Source organism: Thunnus thynnus, chromosome 11 (assembly GCF_963924715.1).
Source record: "Thunnus thynnus chromosome 11, fThuThy2.1, whole genome shotgun sequence".
In the NCBI taxonomy this organism is placed as follows: Eukaryota; Metazoa; Chordata; class Actinopteri; order Scombriformes; family Scombridae; genus Thunnus; species Thunnus thynnus.
This window is the reverse complement of record NC_089527.1, coordinates 12,733,011-12,755,674: the sequence shown is the minus strand read 5'-3', so window position 1 is coordinate 12,755,674 and position 22,664 is coordinate 12,733,011. Positions and strand designations below refer to the sequence as shown.

Genomic DNA, 22,664 nt, shown 5'->3' with positions numbered 1-22,664 from the left:
TGTCCTTCACTGAAAAATACTGTTTCCCTTGCAAAGGCTTAGAAACCAGCACGATCGACATATATACAAAAAACAGAGAAGCAATAAAAATATCAAGATGCTAATGACACAAATTGGGTTTTGAACATTTAGTATGTGGTCCTGTCTGTGTTCATGCATTTCTAACACCATCTACAACACAGTTTATTTTATCTGTGTACTAGACTAGTATGTCACCAGAACTCATCAGTGATATTTTATTTCCCCTCACCTGGTGACCTAACGTTGCCTGAGACACATTAAAACTAGAATAGTACAAAGACTAGAATCGTTATCATCTTTTGTGACAGCTCACTAAAGGTGTCATAAAAGAGCTGCCACCTCTGAGTGACCTTTTTTCTTCCTGCTGTCAGTGCTAATTATTTCAGCTTGTCAAGACACAGCCTTGCACCAAAGGCTACTGTGGGTTTTGTTACAATGTCAAGACTGTATAAATAAACATGTTGCATTTATTTTTTAAAGTTCAAAATATATTATTGACAAGGCTACCATCTCATCACTTGCATACTTGGATTGGTTATGGAAGAAATTATATAATTGAATGTAACTTACAGGCAACCTACAATAAAGGAGATTGATGAAAACAAACCTCCCAAAACAACAAGGAAAAGCTGTCACAAAAACTAGAGGAGCAGAGAAGCTAAAATCTCTACTTTATGGATTTTTTTTTTATAGACTGAAAAAGGTGGGTACACACACTTGCTGACAGCTGAGATGTCTTCTGACTCACCAGGCTACAATGTGGTTCATGTCAAGAAAAAAAAAAATCTTAAAAAGATTTAAATCCGGCTTTTGTCACATGTCACTTTTGCTATCTTTCCCTCCTTATGGTTTATGTCACCCTGTCCTGTATATTTTCTTCTTTTAACACCCCCATCCCCGGATCTGTGCTTCGCCTGCTGAACACCGATTATGTTTCTGACCTCAGCTCCCTAACAAGCAGAAAAAAAAAATACCCGAACAACAACATGTTATTAACTTTTCAGTAAATAATTTTGTATTAGGATCAACAAGCTCTACCCCCACTGTGAGCAGTTCTCAGACATAAACAGATGTAATGTTTCACCGTTATGGGAGTTAAAAGCCTATTTGATCTAATGAATTTTAGAAATACCTTCCATGTGGAGTTTTGAGGTTGTAGCCAAATCGATGAGGATCCCACCAACAGGATAAAACACTGTTATGAGGGGCACTAACTGGAATGAGGCACTTTTGTGGAGCAGTAAGGCATCTGAATAAACACAGGCACCTCCATTTGAAAGCTGAAATAAACTCATCATGAATAAAAATGTACATTAACTTGTTTTTTTTGTTGCCTTTCATGGGAGGTGTGTGAAGAGACTTGATTAAAATATATCACGCTGCTGTTCCAGCATCACGATTTACATCACTCCTTAATAGACAAGTCTTATTGCAATAATTGGAACAAAAGTGCTGAAGTGATCATGAGCGCTAGAGGGCTTAATAAGTGAATGTTAATGTGCTGTATCCATAAACTAGAACAGTTCCTCTAGTGATTGCGAATGCACAATTTAAGTATCTGCTGTTGCTGTTTATGTAGCAGAGTCTAAAGGCCCCCCTGCTAAGTTCACATTTTAAAAAGCATCATTACTTGATTGCGATGTAAATCTCAACCCTCCTGATTTATTTTGCTGGTAGTCAATTTTTACTGACAATGACGATGCTAAAAAGGTTTTAATCAGAGCTTCACACAAATAATAACCTCTAAAAAATTAACCACAGTCTGTAGCCAGTAATTTTTATTTTCTAATGATTCCCGTTTGTCTCAAGTTTGGTCAAGGATGCCCTTGAGAAACAGAACGTGGTCATCTATAAACATCTTTTTTTTTTACATCATATTACATCCAACCAAATATATTATACTAGTGTCAGCAGTAATTTTACAGTTCGGTAAAGTTAATAAAAAAACAATATAAACATCTGGCATGACAGCACTTTTCAAGGTGAATCAACATGCGTGATTAGCCTCTCTCTAATATTGCTGACACCCAATGATGCATAAAACCTTGAGGACAAATATATAAAAATCTATCTTTCAAAACTATTTAACGAATGTCCCATATCTTCCCTTTTGACATCTTATATACAGTAACTCAGAGCCAGTGCCGGCACGCGTCCAGCTGCATCCTTCATCAGTGACAGTAAGTGGACAGGGCGTGATGAAGATTAACTAGAGAATAATTTGGTTTTTGAAGCTGCGGTTGAGGTCTTTGTGTGGGAGGACAATGGAGTTGAGTATAATCACCTCACAGGGGATGGTCACGTTACAACCTGAGGAGACAAACAAGGCTGTATTCAGTCTGTGCAGTGTAGTGCAATGCACGGTACTATGACATTACATTTCAGTTCAGTAAATCTCACTTCTGGCATTTGATGTGTTTCACATTTCTGGTTTGTCGAATGAACAGAAGAAAAAAAAAAAAAAAGAGGTAGTTAGCTTAAACAGCAATTTCCACCATGGCTGCACAAGCAAAAAAAAAAAGAACATCACAGAAAGAAACTTACAGAAAATGAAATGACGATGGAAAGTGAAGTGCAAAAACTTCTTTAAAGATGAAGACAAATGACAGATGGCATAATGCAAAGTTTCAGTAATGCTTCTTGTTCATCTGTCGAGCCTTTAAATTTCTGACAACCTCAGAGGAAAATGCTGAGGAGAAAAATGCAGCTTTGATACTGATGAATATTTAACAATTCATCTGAGGAATGCGAGTTTCACTTAAGGTCAGATGATGCTTACCAAGAATAGTAATAGAGGGTGTGAGTTTTCCTTCTCTGAAGAGGGTCTCGCTGTCAATCTTTGCATAGGGATCATTGGGGTTTGGGTCACTTGGGGTTCCTTCTACTCTTGCCCACTTTCCAATTGTGCTATCCCATCCCACAATGCTGTTCAAAACACAGCAGTGATCCTTGAGGAGAAATGATGACAAAAAACATTGTGAGTTAAACATTAAACACAGTGTTTTAGGTATTCAGATATGCTGTAGATAGCAGATACTGTTCCTACATGTGAAAAAACAGTGGATATGGTGAAATCAGTGTACTTCAGTCAGTGTAACATCAGATTAAAAACGCAGGGTTTTTATTTGAAAGTGTAGCTCAACTAACAAATTGTCCTTGTAGGCTATATGCAATTAAAAGCAAATAAGTCGTCTGCAGTCTAAATTTATTTTGGAGGCACCCAGTAATCACTGATGGGACATGGGATTAAATTATGCCAACCTCCAAATCGTTAAAAATTACATCTTTGCGAGAGACACAGGCAACAATATTTCTTGTGTGACAGGGGAGCTTAAAGATACATGTTTGGATGTCACCAACAGTGAACGGGCAAATAAATCTGCAATTCATTTGAGTCCCAGTTTAATTCAAAACTCAATGGGCCTCATTCACAAACACTGCATCTTATAAACCGTGCGTACCAACGTTTTTAAGCACAAATCCAGGATTCATCAATATGCTCCTAACTGAATTTGTTCTTACTCTGTGATCAAATTTAGAACTGCCTTAGACCATGTGAACGCACAAATCATGTCCCACGGTCTTCAAAAATGATACAGTCAATATTTATTCAATGTAAACAGTATATTGGAACCACAATTAAAAATGAAATAAAAAATAAAAAATGATTGGGCCTCAACGTAAAACATTTAAAATTGTGAAATTACTATTATGTTTTGCAGTGAGTGTTAATATTTTCAGCGTAGAACATCTTGACAGAAGTTGCAATGGACTTCACTTCCACTGCAGTACATGACACCAAAATACAAAACCAGTGTGGGTGAGAAAAAACCCCAGAGTGTCTCAAGAAAATACACAAAATCAGAGCAACCAGCAACCAGAAAAGTGCTTCTACTTGTCTGTTATGTGCAACGTACGTACAAACTGCTGTATATTTACAAGGGCTTACCTGAAGAGTTGCACCATGTAGGATGATGGATTCACGAACTCTGACCCCAGCACCAATAGTCACTCCAGTCCCGATGGAGACATTGGGACCCAACTGCAAAGAGAAAAAGAAGAAATTATCTTAAGTGATCACCACTGCACAACTGCAACTGGTAAAATAACAAAGATCAACCCTCCAGGTAGGAACTAGTGACACTGTAATGAGCACACCTGTATTTTACAATTTTCACAATAACAGTTGCATATATTTCATAAGAGGGTGTGCCATTAATAGTACGTCATTCACATGTTGTATGTGTTTATGGTGTAAAGTGCAATACAATAGGGAAAGACACTGACCATAGCAGTGGGGTCAATGTTGGCTGTAGGATGAATATAGACATTACCTAGAGAAACAAGAGGAAGTGTGAAAAGACTTGGCTCTAACATTAGAAAGGAACAAAGCTACAGAAGATCAATGAATCTCACCACTGATTTTGGGCCCTCCCTCCTTATTTGAGGCCAGTCTTTCAGGATGAGTTGTGTGATACTGGTTGAGGTACAATCGACTGGCATAAATTGCAGACCTGAGAAAAGATCAAAAAAACAACAAAGTGCTTTTTTAAAGCCATACATCTGCATTATACTGCTCATTTTGGAATCCAATATCTCCCCTCTCCTCTGACATTTAATAAGCTACAGGGTTATACATGTTGGAAAGATAACTTTATTCCCTATTGGATCTGACAGCATTTATGACATATAAACTCACCCTGCAGATTTTATCTGGCTCCAGAAGCTGAGGGTTTTATACACGTAGAGTTTGCCCTGTCCTGCCAGGGCAGTGAAAATGTCCTGCTCCAGCCGGATGGCCTCTGCTCGGTGCCAGCCGTTGGTTGGCTCCTCTCTGCAAGGGGACAGATTTACAAACCAGAGCCAGGGGCCTCATTTATTAAAATAAAATCTTTTGTGCAAAGTTAAAGGTGAGAATGAAAGTCAAGACAAAGTTGATATTTATACAGAAACGTGTAATAAACTCACTATCAGGTATGGCTGCGATGATTTCAATATATTCTTTCCCTAAATTTATTGAAGGATCAAGTAAACCATTTTTTAAAAAAAATAAGGCACCTGTTTCCTAAAAGCCATAGCATAAAAATGGAGGTATTACATGATAACCTAAATACTAAGTGGATGATGTGACACTGCAGCTGAGGGTTCTCGCTCATATCCCCCAGGATCTGCAGCCTCACCCAAACATACCAATTTAAAAGCTGTATTTTAGTCCTTAGTCCAACTTTACCTTTCTGTTTGCCCAGTGACCAATTTAAATACACAGAATTTCTTGGGCCTAAAATTACGCCAGTAATGAAAAAAGAACACTTAAAAGAATTGAGAATGAATGCCCAGTGCTTTACCTTCACCCTACTTGTACTTAAATAGTCTTTGAGATTTTTAAAATATCCTATTATGTGCAAAACCAACCCAGTAGTCCCTCTTAAAACTAAACAGAAATCTACTGCCCTACTATCCAGCCCCAAGACTTAAATGAGAGCACTGAGTTAAAATGCACCACTGGTAATAACTTTAATGGTGTCAGTGCTGGATTGAAACCAAAGCTGATTACCTAGTAGTGATCCAAAACTTAAGTAGATGGGTCTATGTGTTCCATATTAATCAGGGTCTCTGGCATAGTGTATTGTGAGAGCCCCGAGATGAAGCAGAATGTTAAATATTGATGAAAAGAATATTTTAAAGGATTACACCCATAATCGAAGTTTTACCAAAAAGGAAGGGATATGGTTAGAGGCAAAGTTGGCCCTGAGAGATTTTGCAGCATAACTCTTTTTATTTCTTTCAAGTATCTCTGATGTGTTCATAAATTGTGCTGATTCAGTGCCAATCTTGATTTAAGTGCTATTGATGTTAGTAGGTGAATTATGCACATGTGGTTTGACCTTTCGTGATATACTGTAATTCAACTGTTCTTGGGGTGCCAGGTGTTAGATCTACTACACTATAACAAACATATGAAAACACAAAAAGTGAAAAGTGTCAAAAAAATTTAAAAACAAATAAACAAAAGAAATACAGCTTCTGTGAGTGAGAAGGGTGCAGTCTTTCCACATGCACGTTTATGCCTTAATCAGAAAGAAGCTTTTTGTTGTGTTCAGAAAAAAACAAAGTGGGGAGTCTAGCAGCTAACAAATAGAGAGAGGATTTATAAAAGGTACAAAGTCATTACATAATTCTCACTGGCAACTATGTGACACAAAGTTTCGCTATCTCCAAGCTATCTAATTAGTCTGTTGCTAACTAGCGAAACAAAAACAGGGACAACATAGAGGAAAATTAAAATAGACATGAGAAAGTCTGACATCCTCCTCAGGAGAACAAGCTACAATAGGGTTTGCTTTTCTGGACAAAGATTAAACCCAATACTAGACTAAGGAGTTTGTACAATGGATATCTTCACCGAATGTTGTCTTTAGTGTGAGACAAGGCTTAATCTCTGCCAGGCAAACTCCCCCAAAATGCCCCAATAATAAATAATGCACATTTTCAGGGCAAATTATGAAAAAAAGCTGCATTCAAAATGGAAGGTTTATAATTTAGAGGAAAAGTGTGCAGAGAAAGTGCATGAGAAACATTCACAAAGCATCAATTTCAGCTCAATCTAAGCCTTATAATGGGTTATATTTATATATATTGGGGTCCAAGAGTCTGAGACCACTTTCCCATTCACCTGAATGGGAAAATGGTCTCAGACTTTTGGACCCTACTGTAGCTCACACCACGTTCTAAGTGCTCTATAATCACACCGTGCAGCCTAAATGTACCAACTTACCCATCGTATGGATATCTGATGATTGTGTGAGGAAACAGAAATGGCAGGAGAAGGGAAGGAAAAAAGACAAATGAAGAGGACCAAAGAAATGGAATAAATAGTATTCACATGCATCCCCACGCACAGATCCCCGAGAGGGAGCACTTCAACTCACAACAACATGTCCTGTTGATTCTTCTGGAAGAATGTGCCAATATGCTGGAAGATATCTGGGTTAAAGAGGTATATACCGCAGTTGATGATGTCACTCACAAATGTGCTTGGCTTTTCCACATAATGCAAGACCTGAATAAAAAAATAAATGAATAAAGAGGAGCAGTTATGATTTCAAGGTGACAGTAATGCACGACTATTAGGGGAAATAAGACAGGAAGGGTTAAATACCTCATTTGTTTCCTCGTTTTCAACAATGCAGCCATAGTTCATGGATTGCTTTCTGTTTGCCTGAGAAAAGAAGAAAGGCAGTCTGATTTAGGATACATTAACTTCTGTTTTAACATCAAGGATGTGATACAAATATTTCAATGAAGTCAAGATACTAAAACAACACAAAATACATAGTAATCAATACACAGAAAGAAAACTTTTTAGAGTTTTACATGTTCTATTAAAGACAATAACAACTGTCAATAATGAAATCTCACCGTTGTCCCGAGGATAACAAAGCTGTTTGGTTCTCCATGTTCCTTCTGGAAGCTGAGCATCTCTGTTAGAGGAAATGCTGAGCAGACATCTGCATTCAGAACAAAGAAAGCCTCTGGACTGCCGGAGACAATCTGATCTCTGAAGTGATAGATGCCCCCTCCGGTACCCAGGGCTGCATACTCCTGCAAATACCTACGGAGCAGAGTCAAGAACACAAACCTGTAGTGATTCAACAGTTTAGATGCAACATGGCAATAAAAGTACTGCTACCCCTATATATGAAACATATGTCATTGCTATATGGAGAGTATGCAAGTTACTAAGTATATCTGTACTTGTTTATAGAGATGTAGCTAGGAGCTCTATTGTTTACCAGTGTTTGAGCTCTGTTGTTTACCTGATGGAAACTTTGAATTCCTGCTGCGCATTAAAAAGGAATCTGGTCAGTTCTTCATTTGGCTGATAAAAGCCGATGAGCAAAATCTCCTTCATATTCGGTACCTGTAGCACAAGACATGTTTATTATTGGACTTATTTCATTAAGAACATACTGTTCTCTGCATCACAAGATTAGATTAACACCAACCAACTAAAAAGAGGAGCTTTTTACCATTTTAACTAGATTTAAGTGATGCTATGCAGGGCTAAAACTTATCAGGCCAAATTAAAATTGAATTTAACACTAACACCACCCAAAATAAGTACATAAAACATAATATGAGTAAACATTTACAAACAAAGAATGATATCTTGAAATAGGACGGCGAAGTAACAAAACATTTAGAGATACATTTAAATATACAAAACACAATTGGCCATGGAACCATTGATGCACATCTGCCATATACTACATTTTCTCTGTAAAATGACTCTGATATTGCGGTGATACTCACCTTGGCACATGCTTCAATGTGATGCTGCAGCATGGGCACACCAGCTACTGGAAACAAGGGTTTGGGCACTTCAAATGACAGTGGTCTAAACCTTGTGCCTGCAAAGCAATGTTCAAATAAAAGTTCAGACAACTTTTTCTTCCAGACATGAACAGTACACTATATATCATCTCCTCTCCTCTATTTTGGAAAAAAAAAAACTAGGGCAAACTAACTTCAAACTTCTGGCATTTATAAAACGGCCTTCTTCACAGACAAGCAAATGTTCAGCAATACATTTGATACATTTAGGGATTAGGTAATAAATGACAAATAGAACTGATCAGCAGCAGCACTTTATTTCTGTGAAATCTACACTTTGCTTTTAAAATTCACCACTGTGTTTTATTGGAAAAATAAGCTAGCTGATATTTTAATTAAACAACATTAAATGGTGGACTGAATGCATGCCGAACTGAATAGTATATCATAACGCCATAATTGCACGTATTACTTAACTTAGTACTGTGGTACATTTGCAGTTATCCTAAAACGCCTGCTTTTTTAAATGGAGTACGTTCACTTCATACAGGGGAGAATAAGCCCAATAGGTAATGAAATGGGCCAATGTTTATGCTATTACCATCGGCCAACTGATATTGTTATTTACATGTTGTCAGTTAGTGCTAAGGTCATAAAATTTATTAGGATATCGATTCTCAAACGTTGTTGTATGTCTGTGTTTGTGCGGCGTCCTCTCCTTACGCCACGTCAGTGATACTTATAAACAAACTGTTAGCATTAGTAGCCTAGCTTCGCTTTTAACCACACACAGCTGACTCTAAAAAATATGACAACACAACGAAGAGATATAGTTTTTCCTCACCTTTCTGGGGCCCACCAATTAAAATAACCGCCTTCAACATGTTGTCCAAGAAGCCGTAGTTTGTGACAGATAAGTCCCTGACTGATAAGAAAACACACAACCTGCTGCTCTGTGGTATAGCCTTATATTTTTCACATCCGCATTCCGCGAAGACCCGCCCTACTCTGTCTCTGATTGGCTAGTATTCATTACCTTCGTTGGTTCGATTGGTTATCGTAGGAATATCACGGCCACAGCCAATCAGAGGCAGAGTAGGGGCGGGTCTTTGCAGAGCGCATGCGAATAAGTCCGCATGTACTCGTGACGTCGATACAATCAGATTTAAAACATGGAGCGGAGTGCAGCGACAGAAACGGAGAGAGATTGTAAAGAACTATTCACAAAACATCCTACGGCTAAAAGCATCTATGTCAGTTAAATGGTCGGTTATTATGATTGTATTTGTTTTATTTACTTTTCATTTACTTTAATTTCGTTTTTTATTTTAGGCAAGGCAAGTTTATTTGTACAGCACATTTCAATAACAAGGCAATTCAAAGTGCTTTACATAAAACATAAAAGGCATCAAGACAAAATGTGAATGACAAAAACACAATACATTATAAATAGACACATTTAAATACAACTACAATAAAAGATAATTGGCAATTTAAATTAAAGGTCCCCTCTAGACATGCTGTATGCATGTATATAAAATACTCTACTCTGATATAGTTTTTCCATAAAAATGCAAATATCTTGTTAAAATCCTTAAAATTACATCTACTCCTTCTCCCTCATTAAAAATTTCAGACTCTAAAATATGCAAATATATTTAATTTCAGAAATTTAACTGCTGGACACAATCAATCCATCCCTGCCCCTTCTCTTAGAAGCTTAGGGACCTCTGGGTCACCCAGAGTTGCTCTCAGCAGCTTTGTGAACTGGTCTTTACACTTGTATCCCATTTAGGAGGACTTCTATGGTAAGACACTTTGTGCTCCTGAATCCTGACTGACATGTCTCTGCTGTCAAATAGCTACTGGAGAAAGTGAGAGCCTTGCAAATGTTATGTGTACACTCATTAAGCGATAGTCTAATATTTTTGTATTTAATGGTCAGAACAAAACAGGTAGTAAAAGCCTCCCAAATGAAAATATAACAATTAACAGATTTATAAGAAATCAGAACTAACAGAAGATCTATCATTGAACCTATCCATGTGCATCAAAGTCAAAGATAAACTAATAACTAGATTAAAAGTTGGCATTTTAATTTCAGACTTGGCAAATGGCAAATTTATCATAATCCTGGCTTCTATATTTGCAATAGAGCTGTTAGGCAAAATCTACATTTTTAGGGTTAATTAATTCATTTATGGTAATTTGAAGAAGGTACAGATGATTAAAATTGTTGTTGACCATTTTGAATTCTGAAGTGCAGAGAATCACATCTGAAAACCTCTCATGTTCTATAAGATATTCATGTTCTTGTAGATCATAGATCTTTAAATGTGACGAGACAATCAGAGATTTTAGGCCTTCAAGGTTCTTGCAAGAAAAACAAAAATCAGCAGCCAAAACAAGCCTCTGAATGTGCCAAAAGCATCACAGATTTAGGCCTTTCAAGGGCATTATAGTGTTATTTTTCCTTCATTTTGTACGATTGCTGATTTAATTCCCTATTCGGTCTTCTGTATTCCTGTGATTTATACAGCTGAAACACATTAGATTGAAAATGTGTCTCCTGATGTGGACTCAGGACACAACAGTTTGTTGATGTTTTAATACACTGCCATCACCAGAAAGTTCAGTTTAGCCTTTATCCTCTTTTAGCATATCTTTTACATGCGATTAAGGTAGGTTATACTCTTATTTGAGTTGAGGGAAGTTGTAGCAGTGGGAAACATAACAAAGCTGTCAGTTTTAAACACTCATAAAGACAACAAATAACACATACACAGGTCTAATGCAGTTCATATTTTCTCATTAAAACGTAACCTGAAGTAAAACAGTGTCCCATGTGGTTCTATTCCTAACTCAAACATATGCAAATAAGATGTGAATCTGCATCAAACAAACAAAATAACATTTTAGTCAATGATCACCAGGGGACAAGGTGCTTTGGTAAAAGCTCAACAGACGAATCTGAAGAGCTTTCATATTTCTACAAAACATGAAAGGTTTATTCCTTTACAATCTGGCCCATCCCCACCTCAACATAAATGACAGCAGCAACAGAAAATATTCAAATGTGCATGGGAATAAGAACGTGTTTATTATACTGAAATAGCTTTCCTCCACTATAGTCTCACAGTATAATAAAACATTAAATATATTACAAAATATGTACAATTTTGGTTTCCAAAGCTTTCAAATTGTCTATAAAAACATTCTTTCTGAAATTTTAAAGCGAGTGCCACAGTCAATGCCACATTCTTAGAATTTTAGAAAGAAAATTAAAGGTCTTGTAATTCCGTCACCATCTTACTCTTATATATATATATAACACATTTCATACATCAGTCAAAACCGTAAAGCAAATTGTATACTGATTGTTTGATTCAACATCACCCTGTAAGTTTAATTGACTGAATTATATCTGCTGGCAGTCAAGAGTAATTCTACAGGCTAACAACATAAATCATCCCCCAAAACAGCGATTCAGTCATATCTCATATCTCATACATCCAGGGTGCAAAATTAACTTTTTTGTCCACTGGCCAAATGGCTAGTGAATGTTCAAATTTTACCAGCCACTCAAAAGATTAACAGTGTATTTTTTTTGGCTGGTACATGAAGGAAATCTACCAGCATTTGGCTGGTAGCTGGTGCTAATTTCGTGCCCTGCAAACATCACAATGCAATACCGGTCAAATCCTTCACATATAATGCTGTTCAAGTAGTGCAACTTCTAAACACTTAAAAAATACAGTTCTAAATGAGAAACAGTTTGGCAAAAAACATTTGCTGAGAGGCACAAAAAAGGTCTTTACTAGAAAACATGTTTTCCACTTCAGGCCCACTTGCAGATATTTTGCTGTTGTTTCATGAGCACGTGAGTGAAATATAAAGTTATTGGTGGGGCGGGGGGGCGGGGGGGGTTAGTATCCCAATCACATGCACCATTAAGAACCAATGTGAGTTATTCTAAGTCAAAAGAAAATTGGCTCTTAGATTCAGCATACAAAGATTCACATGAAAGGCTGGTGTACAGACTTTCTCCATAGATTGCGCTGACTTTAGCACAAAGTACCGACAACAACATGTGTTTGTGATTTGTTAAATTAACAGTACCGTTCCTGTTGAAAATGACGTCAAATATTCACAATCAAATACTCAAAAAGTCCAAAAGTCACAACTTTGTGAAGAGGGTAATTACTCTTCAGGAGAACTATAAATGTGAAACCAGCGTACCTCATACAGCCGACCCACCGAAGGCTTTTACAGACTATTCATTACCAGGCTGTGCAGTAAACAATACAGTACCTAACATGCTGAATTATTCCATGGAGTGTGCAGACCTTTTATCACCCAGTGTTTCAACACACAATAATCAGAAATCTGGTTGTACCTACTTGTAAAACAAAAGCTAAGAGCTACTCATGCAAATCTACATCATTGTTCAGGTCTCTTTGTTGAGGAAGCAATAAATACGCATGTTCTGTCTGAAAACACCAAATTACCATAATATACATGTGGAGAGGTAACAGGATTAATGATTATTATCTAATAATGAAACTATGTTCCTAGTGGTCACTGATACAGGTTGATAAAGCTCAAAAATGACTTAATGCCCCTTTAAATGTTACAAAACGGATGTGTTTGAACGGATTTAACCTTTTATGAAGAACCTCAGAGCTCAGCTTATCATTACTACGACTGTACATGCTGCAATGGTACCACTGGCCAGTATAGGTGAGCAGACATCTGGTCTTAATGCTCTCAGTACTATCTCCTGTTGTAGAGGTCTTTGCGTTTTCGCAGCTCCTCCAGCACCCTAGCCCTGAACTGGGTCCAGTCCTCATCCTGGAGCTGCTGGAGGCCCAGGGCCAGATGGAGCTCCGGAGAGTGGCTGCGCAGGAAAGGATTGTACTCCTTCTCTTCTCCGATGGTGGAGGGACTCTGAAAATGAATTGTATGTCAAATAGCAGTCATCCTCAAAATTGACATGCATGAGCTGAGTCTCAAATCCTTACTACACACTAATTCTAAGCAGGTTTTGGTCACACTGTTGCATAGAGCAGAGCCATTGTTAATGTTATTATTAACACTTGTGCTTTTCCCACTATCACGAGTCAGGGTGTCTGCTGTGAAAAGGGCCTATTACAGAACAGGCATTTAAATATCAACAATCACATTCAAATTAATCTGTATCTGAAGACAATCCCTGCAGCGGTGCACCGTGAGATGTTTACTTTGACTCACTCGCTCATATTCAGCACCACATGCTGATATTTAAGTAGTCTAGCCCTGAATGGCCTACTTGACTATCTGATAAGTCAAATTCTTTTTCAAATTATATTCATATAATAACATCAGCCAATAATATCTGGGACATATCTGACATATGTTTCTAAACCAGAAAATGGAAATACAGTATTTCAGATGTTTGGTGCATCAGTTTATACACCTTCTTTGTTGTTTGTATACATGTATTTTTCTTTACTTTACCCTTGCACTACCCATCATATCCAAAAATAACCCAAAAGATCAAAATATATCAAAAAACACACCAGCCACATTTCATGCACCCAGCATGCATGTAACGCAGAGAAAACAATGTAGTCAATCATTTCATTTGTTTTGGGTATGAAAGTTGTTAAAATTCAGGGATGTGCAAATGTGTGAACCCGTCTCTAGCGCTCTCATGCTGTATAGATGGCACAAAAAAACTCATCTGAATTCTACATAGGCACTTCACTTAACAGCGAACCTTTGCTCTCTTGCAGACTGTATCGTAGATGAGACTCAACTGAGAGCCTGAAAGAGGAGGAAGTGAGAGGAGTGCGAGCGCTCGGCCACTGACAACTCGTACACTGTAGGCAGGTGATAAGCCCTTCTTCCCAGGTGCTGGGCAACATGAATCCTTTCTGAGTTGGTGTGCTAGAGAGGCATAACAATGGCAATACATCATTCTCACCGTGCACAGCTTCTGGCCTCGCTGCTGCAGCACCCACTGATATTTGTTTTCCCTGGCAGTGTTGCGTGGCTCAACCTCAGCAGCAAACAGCAGGTTGTCCTCTGCATACTCATGACCTTCGGGACAACCAGAGGACAAAAATTAAAAAAAAAAAATCATGCTGATATGCATAACCTTACAAATCTTACACTCTATAGTTGTCCATGCACAACCCCTTTCAAGACCTTGACTGTAAATAAGTGCATTTCTGCTATGTGCAAAAATCAAGCTGGTACACATTCAATCCACACCCACATGACAAACACTGATGCAGTTGTTTGGAACTAAGTCTCTGACAACTGTGAAGGTTTTCCCTACCAGGCCATAATAGAGTATCATCACTTAAGGAGCCAACCGTGTCCAGAGATGACAGCATTGTTGTGGCACTGCCTTCAAACATCCTCCCTGAAAAACAACAAGAAGAGATTTGACTGAACTCAAGTGAGTTTGAGTTTTATTTCAGGGTATCTGCAAGTTTTAGAAGGTCTTGTATCAGCATTTAGAAGACCACACGTTTTAGGATCTTTTCGTTGCTACCTGACATGTAATTTAAGACTCACAACAGTGATTTTGTTTTAAAATGTCAGCTGCTGAGGACAAAGCAACCTATTCCTGATTAATCAGAGGTCATGAAAGTTATTAATCTATACTGTAAATGAATAGTATAAGAAAAAAGACATTAGCAACGTTACATTAAGTACATTAGGTTGTGTTAAGTAAAGCCTATTGTATGCATGTAATTAAATCATTTACACTAAAGAGCTATAAGGAATTTGCCTGGCGTACATAATAAACATGGTAGTAAAAACAACAACCATATGGTACAATGAACAACCAAATAACATGAAAAGTATTCAATATTAGCCAATAGCCATGCTATAAGGATTTTTACATTGCCTTGCATTTTTCAGAACAAACACTCTGGGATTGACAAAGCAAAACTAATTTGCTTGCTAAGGTAAAATAGGAAAAGGTTCGATTAGCATGTAGTAGCAGCAGTCGGTAGAGATAGTACCAACTTGCATGTGTAAGTGGAGTAAACCACGTAAAGCATCAAAGGAAGGCAGATGAATCATGAAATCCATGAATTTAAATGTTATTACTGTAACTGAAGTGACTGTAATGGCTGTAATTGAAAACAGCTGGTCTTGAGGACTGAGATCAGTATGTAAATAAATTAATGTGGTTCAGATAAGCCACTGGTTATCTGCACAGACAGGATTCTCCCATACAGTTAAAATAGTACATATAGATCATGAACTCCTTCCCCTTCTCTGGTCGACCTAACCTATGGATACCATTTGACACTGTAAGCCATTTTATGCAAATTAATCATATATTCAAATAGCATCAACTTGTCTTCATGCAGAGAGCTGTATTTCTTTACATTGGCTGCATTTTTAGCTTTGCATTAGCTAACAATCAGTTCCTTACCTCCTTATAATCTCTGCATTCAGTGTCTCGTCAGGAGGTACAAGGACCTGCATTATGTGTACAATGATTCCAAACAAACACATTGCAAATGTCTCTGTGAGAGGATACAGAGGTTTCTGTGTCTTCTCTGTGTTTTACATAAAAGCAAGAGTTGCTGTGAACCAGAGTGCAGTTCTATATGATTATTATCATGGATCCTGTTCTCTATGTAACTTACCGCATCCTGACAGGAACACCAGGTCACCAGAGAAGAGACTGGAGGGGGCACCGACTGCCCGGCCATCCAGGAGGTAGATCATGTGGCCCACTGTGTGTCCAGGAGTGAAGAGGGCCTTAAAGTGCAGACGACCGACTGTTACCGAATCCTTGTGTGAGAGAGGGCTGACAACACAGAAAAAAAATACAGCAGTGTCAATGTAATACCACTCATTCGCTACAGCCTGCTGCCGTTTGGAGCCTCTATTTTGCGAAGCTGTTGCATACACACAGTATATAAAAAAGACAAATAAATCTGATTGAGAATAGCTGTGACACAGTTAGGAAAATGAAAGATGTTGAATTTTTATTTAACATCTTAAATTTGAAATTTAGGGCCAATCTAGCAGCTCTGATGTAACTCTAAAGGCCCAAATGCACTGAAAGCATCTGACACGCACGTTTTGAAGTACACGCATTTTTTTAAATGGGTGAACGCGCACCAAAAGCATTATGAGGCACGTCAAACTGCCTCGACGCCCAAACTCCGACCTTGTTTCGATTTTAGAGTGTCAAACGAGGACCCAGCGATCAAAGCTGTTTTTTGTGCAACTGAAAAAGAGAGAGAAAGCACGACTGAGGAGAGGGAGAGGGAGCGTTGGTAGAGGGAGCGTTGGTAGAGAGAACAAAGCGTTGAATGCAAGAAATACAAAAGTTATTTTCTGACTGTTTCATGGTAGTTAGGTTCTAAAGCACACATGAATAACCATCAAACACTCTACGGATGATTTACTGTGGAAACAGACGCTCTTAGTTTCAGTTTCCTCCTCTGCATTTCTCCTTTTCATTTATTCATAACTAATGCAGCAGTAAATACAAAGAACAACAGGACAAATCTGTGTTGGTTCTGTACTGTTGGCATTTCAAATCTGATGCCTGCAGAGTGCCATAGGAGCGTCTAATGAGGCGCGTCAAATGAGGCAATTATCAAATGAGGCGTCAATTATTGCTTTTAGAGCGTTTGGGCCTTAATACCAAATGGCCAGACAATCAGAGCAGGAGGTTATTACAAGAAAATCTAAACACAGAGTAGTCACTGGTAAACAGACAAAGGCACTGGGAAGTAAATTGCTAAACCTACAGCAATGACCTCACTCTTAGGGCCACCACCGCCCCCGAGGCATAACCCAACAGTTTATCATACCATCATAATTAAGTGTGAAGTCAGCTGCTCCGAGTGCTGACCGAGAGAACAAGACAAGACTAAGTACAGTCGGAATGATTCTTGTGTGACGCAGTGTGCTATACTGTGCTATCAGGGACTTACTGTGTGAGGCCAGGAATGTTATCAGCTGCATTTCCATAAACTCGGCATGAGCTGTGAAGCCTTTTCAACCCTTTGTTTCCCCCACTGTGATCCCTGTAAATAGGACAGAAAGCAGAGGCTTGCTGCGGTGATTTGGACGGGACAATGTACTGCAGAATCATTAGAAAATATGTTGTTTTTGATTTGGCCTTCAATCTATGCTAGAGAATTTCAACCACATACACATTCTGTCCTGCTTAGTATATTTATCCCTAATCTCTTCAAGTTATTCATACATAAAATCCTAAAAAACAAACCACACATTAAAATAACAAGGATATATAAAATCAAACTATAAAACTCACCAATGCTTGTGTGTGCAGAGTATCGCCTCCAACATTACTCCCTCCTCCTTAAGGACTGCCTGAAAAGTTATGAGAGCTGTTAAAATCTTTAATCACCGTGTTAAATCAACTATTCGACAGCAGTTTATTCAAAAGCCAGCTGTGCTGCAAAATACTTCAGATTGTTGACACAGTACGGCATTTTTTATTTTACTAATGGATACAGCTGAGAATGCGCTCACAACGCTCATTCACTACTGCTATTGATTGTCAACAGCTACAGCTATAGTTAACTATGGTGACTGATAGTAACTGAAGTGCATTGAAAGTGATGCTGAAAAGTCAGAAAAGTGATTTTACAATAAAAGAAAAGGCATAATTGTCACCGAGCTGCTTTCGGTGTGTGAGCTTGATAGAAGTGGTTTGAAGTGTATAGTTACATCCTTCATTCGTACTACAACCACAAACATTCCTGCAATTTTGTTTCTGAATACCTATATCTCACAATGGGTTCTCAAATGTCAGTAAACTGTATGTTGGCTCTCTTTCAACAAGGTAGCTCCTGCAATATGGCTACTATAAAGAAACAGCTACTATGGGATTATGCTATTAATTCTAATATCTGTTCTTAAATTGACTAATATATCCATCATTTTGATGGTAGTTTCTATTTGATCTTTTCTCAAAGATAATTCCCGACCATTAACATCAGAGGAGGTACAACATGCTACTGAAATAGAGGCAATAAGATCTGGCAAATCTTTGGCTCGTCTCAACTTTTTGTTGTACTGTTCATATGTGTCAATCTATCTCCTCTTGCAACAGAAAAAGGCTTATTGCAGAGGAAAACGTCCACTGTTTCCTGTATCGCAGTGTCTGAAAGTCCTTAATCGGTCTGTACACAGCCAGGAACCATGTGTACGTACGTCTGGGCATCAAACAAACATGCAGCTGACAGTTGACGCCGACTCTTGAGGCACTCACCTGAACTGTTTGAGGGTCTGCAGGGTCTACAACCACTGCAACGCTGGAGGCGGTGTCAATTACAAGATAACTATAGTTGTCAGACAGCACTGAGATGGGAATTATTTTGATACCTGTGGGCAGACAAAGAAATGAGAGTATTAAATTTTTCATCCAGATTGGTAAAAGATTCAAGATGTTTATAGTCACTCCGGTTATACAGGTACAATCTTTGGCTGGGAGGCTCCATTATAGTAAAAACAGTAAATAAATATATATAAAAAAGACACATAAAATACAATAACACTATATAAAAATAATAAAAAAATATATATCAGTGAATTTAAACCAAAATTACAAAAGGTTGAAAATGGGATATTGCACAATGGTTGGATTGCACTTTGTGTGTGTGTGTCTGTTTGTTGTGTGTGTGTTTGTTATTTATTTAGTAGTCTTATAGCCTGAGGGGGAAAAAAAACTGCTCCTAAGTCTGCCGGCACGTACACATGTAGCTTTGTATGCATATGATGTGTAGTATGTCTTGACAGCAACTTTGCATTGATCGAAGTGAGAACGACTAGATTCATGTATATATTTATATATTTGTACATTATGTTTGACACAATAAACAAGGCCTTTTCTTCTTTGTAAACAGCACTCAGGCAGCCAATCCCCCACAATAACCAGGGAACATGTGAGCAACACTGTATGAACATAGTGAACAATAAAATCCACACTGTTGCTCACCATTGAACTCCACGGGCAGAGCTGTGGAGTGTCCAGAAGGGTAATGTTCCCGGGCTTTCCTCACCTGCCTCTTGTAGTACATGTAGCCAAGCCTGGTCCTGGTGTACAGCGTGTACCTGGGACACAGTTCAAAGAGGCAGGTAAACACTGAGGCTTGCTAGCTGCTTCGTCCATCTTTAAAAGGACTCAGGTGACATATCCGCAAAGCTAACATGGCCAAAGCGCTAAAAACTACATTACCACGAAATATTAGATTATGCGGAGCCATTTTTCGATTAAAACACTGAGTATGAGACAGTTACAAAATATAAGTTAGTGGCTCATGTGTATGCCAAATAAAACAGAGGCTCTTATCGGTTTAGGAAAAGCCTTTTACCATAGTTTCAGGGGTAATCCTGTCAACTTTAAAAGGCAACACATGTGTAATACAGTGTGGTCTGCCTCTGAAGAATGGCACCCATCGCAGCTAGATGTTGCTAAGCTACGCTAACGAGAATCCCCCCCTCCCCGATGACAACAACATCTCGTTTTGTTAAATGCGGGTCATATGACACTCACGCGATTCTGAACAACGGCCTCTCCGTGCGAGCCATTATCTTACTGAACAAATGTCTCCACAGCACTTGTCCCGTGCGTCTGAAGCGGACACATAAACATAAGAAGCAGAAGAAGGATGCGGTGGCAGTCAGCGTAACCATCCAGTCAGGAAGCGCCATAGCCTCTGAAGTGGAGCGTCATGACGTCATGAACGACACACGCCAAACCCGAGAGCGTGGAGCTCAAAAACAGTTCTAGTACAGTACTATAATCAGTGGTGGAAGAAGTAAAAGTACCAATACAGCAATGTAAAAATACTCCATTACGAATAAAAGTCCTGCATTAAAATCAAACTTAAGTAAAAGTACATAAGTATAAGCAGCAAAATGTAGTTAAAGTATTGCAGTAAAAGATTTGGTTTGGTCCCCCTGACTGATATATTATTATATATGACATCATTAGATTATTAATACTGAAGTATCAGTGTGTGAGCAGCATGTTACTGTTGTAGCTGCTGGAAGTGGAGCTAGTTTGAACTACTTTATATACAGTTGGCTTGTTTATTCCAGTGGTTCCCAACCTAGGGGTCGGGCCCCTCCAAAGGGTCACTAGATAAATCTGAGGGGTCGTAAAATGGTTAATTGGAGAGGAAAGAAGAAAAAACAAAGTTCTGATACACAAATCTGTTTTCAGTTTTTGGACTTTTTCTCCAATCTTTGATTTTTGGCGAAATATTGGATCATTTGAACATTTATTGAGATGAAACCATGTGAGAAGTTTAGAGGGAGAAATCACCATTTGGTGGAGCTGTTAACAACTCATAGACATCTGAAATATGACCCCGACTACATACTGCTTTTTTGTGAAAGCCAAAAAGGTTGGAAACTACTGATTTCATCTTTGATAATGTGTTGTATTTTAAAAGCTTGTTATATTATCCATTGTGTCAAATCTTCATCTGAAAAGTAACTAAAGCTGTCAAATAAATGTAGTGGAGAAAGTACAATATTTCCCTCTGAAATGTAGTGTAGCACAAGTATAAAGTAGCATCAAATGGAAATACTCAAGTAAAGTACAAGTACTTCAAAATTGTACTTAAGTACAGTACTTGAGTATATGTACCTAGTTACTTTCCACCACTGATTATAATGTTATGCTGTGTTTTTTGGGCAAACATAATATTCACAAAGCCAGATTTCTTGAGTTTCTTCCAAATAAAAATGTGTTTTATGATGAACCTCAGATATTCTATGATTCTGTCTGCAGGGTGTCTAAAGACAATAAAGCTTTAAAGACATCTCATCTCTTGAGAAACATTATGGAAAACATTGCCAGATGATTTAAGTTGGTTTGCAATATTGCCTATTCACTTTTTTAAAGTTTTATTTATTTATTTTTCTCTTTTAATGTCTGCATTATGTATCTTTTACACCATACAACTTTATTTCTGCTCGTGTTTTTGTGATGAGTTTATTTTATTTTTCCCCAACACTCCCCGTACTGTTGTTTGTCTTGTAGTATTATAACAATAATGCATTTAATTTGCACTGCACTTTTCATTCACAGTGAATCTCAAAGTATTACAGTGTTAAAAACATATAACAAAATAACAATGATTAAAATGAAAAGTATTGTGCTGTTAATTAAGTTGAAAAATTCTAGTACAATGTTAATATTAAATAGTACATTTAAAACAAACTGAAAAATGTCATAAGAATTTTCTTTACTATTACATCCAAGTCCAATATGATTGTGTTTTCATGAACCTATCATGTAAAAAATCACATAGAAAGCTAGAAAGGTTGTTTTTTTTTTCAGAAACTTGACATTAAATTAAAATAACCTTTATGATGTCGTGTCAAGAAAAGTGCTTTTCTCTTATTACTATTGTAACTTCATTTTAGGTTTAACTGTAGGCTGCTGTGGTAATAATATATTAAATTTGAACTTATTCCCACACAAAAAACATTGAAATGCTTTATCCAGTGTTTAATCATATTATATTATATCCTTGTACGAGCTCATTCCACCTTTGACATAAATGTGGAATGGAGTCAGCTGGTTTCGATCCACTTTTTAATAATTTAGCGACACCTAACGTTCCTGGTGGGACATTGACTACCATTCAGCTACAGCTGAAAATGAGACACTACAACAGGCTGTATAGTAGGCTATTTAATAACATTTGGGTCAGATGACAAAAAAACAAAACAAAAAAATAAGTGACTCAATGTTGGGAATATATGTCCCAACATCTAACTAAATGTTTGTAGAACACTTCACTCTGACACTCTGTTTTTTGAGTTGAATTTTTATTATTTTGTTAAGACCCTGAGCAACCGGATTCTCCAGCTTTTGGAGAACATCAGTGACAGTGTGAGTGTCAGTGACCATATCCTGTTACAAAGATGACATCCTCCTGTGGTGCAAGTCTGCGAGCCTCCAAGGAGACAGAGGAGTGAAAGCAACAGTGCTCCCCTCTTAGGCTAAAGCCACCAGGTCAGTAAAATTTAATTTATTTTTGTTCATGTCTAAAGTATTATTCAAATTAGACAAGAATGTACACACAAAGTCTCATTTGTACCATTGTTTCTTTAGACTTTTCTTGTTTGACTGGGGTATTTTATATGGTATTTGTTTAAGGTCATGGCTTTTCCATAAATACACTGTTTACTTGCTAAACTGGGGTTGTTTACCATTGTTACAATGTAATTTTAATTGTGTTTTTTGTCACAATAATGTAAGAACCTCATATTATTGTACTTGTGACAATGAAAGG

At 37.7% G+C, this 22,664-nt stretch overlaps 2 protein-coding genes across 4 annotated transcripts; both read right to left on the bottom strand.

Moving 5' to 3' along the window:
* Positions 1–1,784: 1,784 nt before the first annotated feature.
* Positions 1,785–9,359, bottom strand: gmppaa (GDP-mannose pyrophosphorylase Aa). 2 transcript variants are annotated; one of them, XM_067603212.1, is made up of 13 exons: positions 9,200–9,359; positions 8,335–8,432; positions 7,839–7,942; positions 7,441–7,633; positions 7,181–7,240; positions 6,951–7,081; positions 6,797–6,811; positions 4,721–4,855; positions 4,438–4,535; positions 4,309–4,355; positions 3,971–4,063; positions 2,801–2,969; positions 1,785–2,331 (listed from the first exon to the last, which is right to left on the bottom strand). In XM_067603212.1, exons 1-13 carry the CDS (start codon positions 9,237–9,239, stop codon positions 2,231–2,233), a joined length of 1,284 nt encoding a protein of 427 aa, XP_067459313.1. In that variant the 5' UTR covers positions 9,240–9,359; the 3' UTR covers positions 1,785–2,230. The 2 variants fall into 2 exon arrangements, with proteins under 2 accessions (XP_067459313.1, XP_067459314.1); XM_067603213.1 differs by lacking the exon at positions 6,797–6,811.
* Positions 9,360–10,948: 1,589 nt separating this feature from the next.
* pnkd (PNKD metallo-beta-lactamase domain containing) lies at positions 10,949–20,090 on the bottom strand. Of its 2 annotated transcripts, none has more exons than XM_067603210.1 (9): positions 19,907–20,090; positions 19,349–19,464; positions 18,623–18,735; positions 17,660–17,718; positions 17,316–17,408; positions 16,011–16,174; positions 14,678–14,764; positions 14,321–14,436; positions 10,949–13,302 (listed from the first exon to the last, which is right to left on the bottom strand). In XM_067603210.1, the coding sequence occupies exons 1-9, from the start codon at positions 20,062–20,064 to the stop codon at positions 13,129–13,131; spliced, it is 1,080 nt and encodes a 359-aa protein (XP_067459311.1). In that variant the 5' UTR covers positions 20,065–20,090; the 3' UTR covers positions 10,949–13,128. The 2 variants fall into 2 exon arrangements, with proteins under 2 accessions (XP_067459311.1, XP_067459312.1); XM_067603211.1 differs by lacking the exon at positions 19,907–20,090 and adding an exon at positions 19,725–19,836.
* Between the last annotated feature and the right edge of the window lie 2,574 nt (positions 20,091–22,664).

Coding starts and splice junctions, on each gene's coding strand:
- gmppaa (XM_067603212.1), bottom strand. CDS start 9,239: ATGTTGAAGGCGGTTATTTTAATTGGTGGGCCCCAGAAAG. Junction 7,082..7,180: donor AAAACGAGGAAACAAATGAG/GTATTTAACCCT, acceptor TTTTTTATTCAG/GTCTTGCATTATGTGGAAAA. Junction 2,332..2,800: donor ACCCTCTATTACTATTCTTG/GTAAGCATCATC, acceptor TTGTCTCCTCAG/GTTGTAACGTGACCATCCCC.
- pnkd (XM_067603210.1), bottom strand. CDS start 20,064: ATGGCGCTTCCTGACTGGATGGTTACGCTGACTGCCACCGCATCCTTC. Junction 17,409..17,659: donor CTCTGCACACACAAGCATTG/GTGAGTTTTATA, acceptor TCCTATTTACAG/GGATCACAGTGGGGGAAACA. Junction 14,437..14,677: donor TGATACTCTATTATGGCCTG/GTAGGGAAAACC, acceptor GTTGTCCCGAAG/GTCATGAGTATGCAGAGGAC.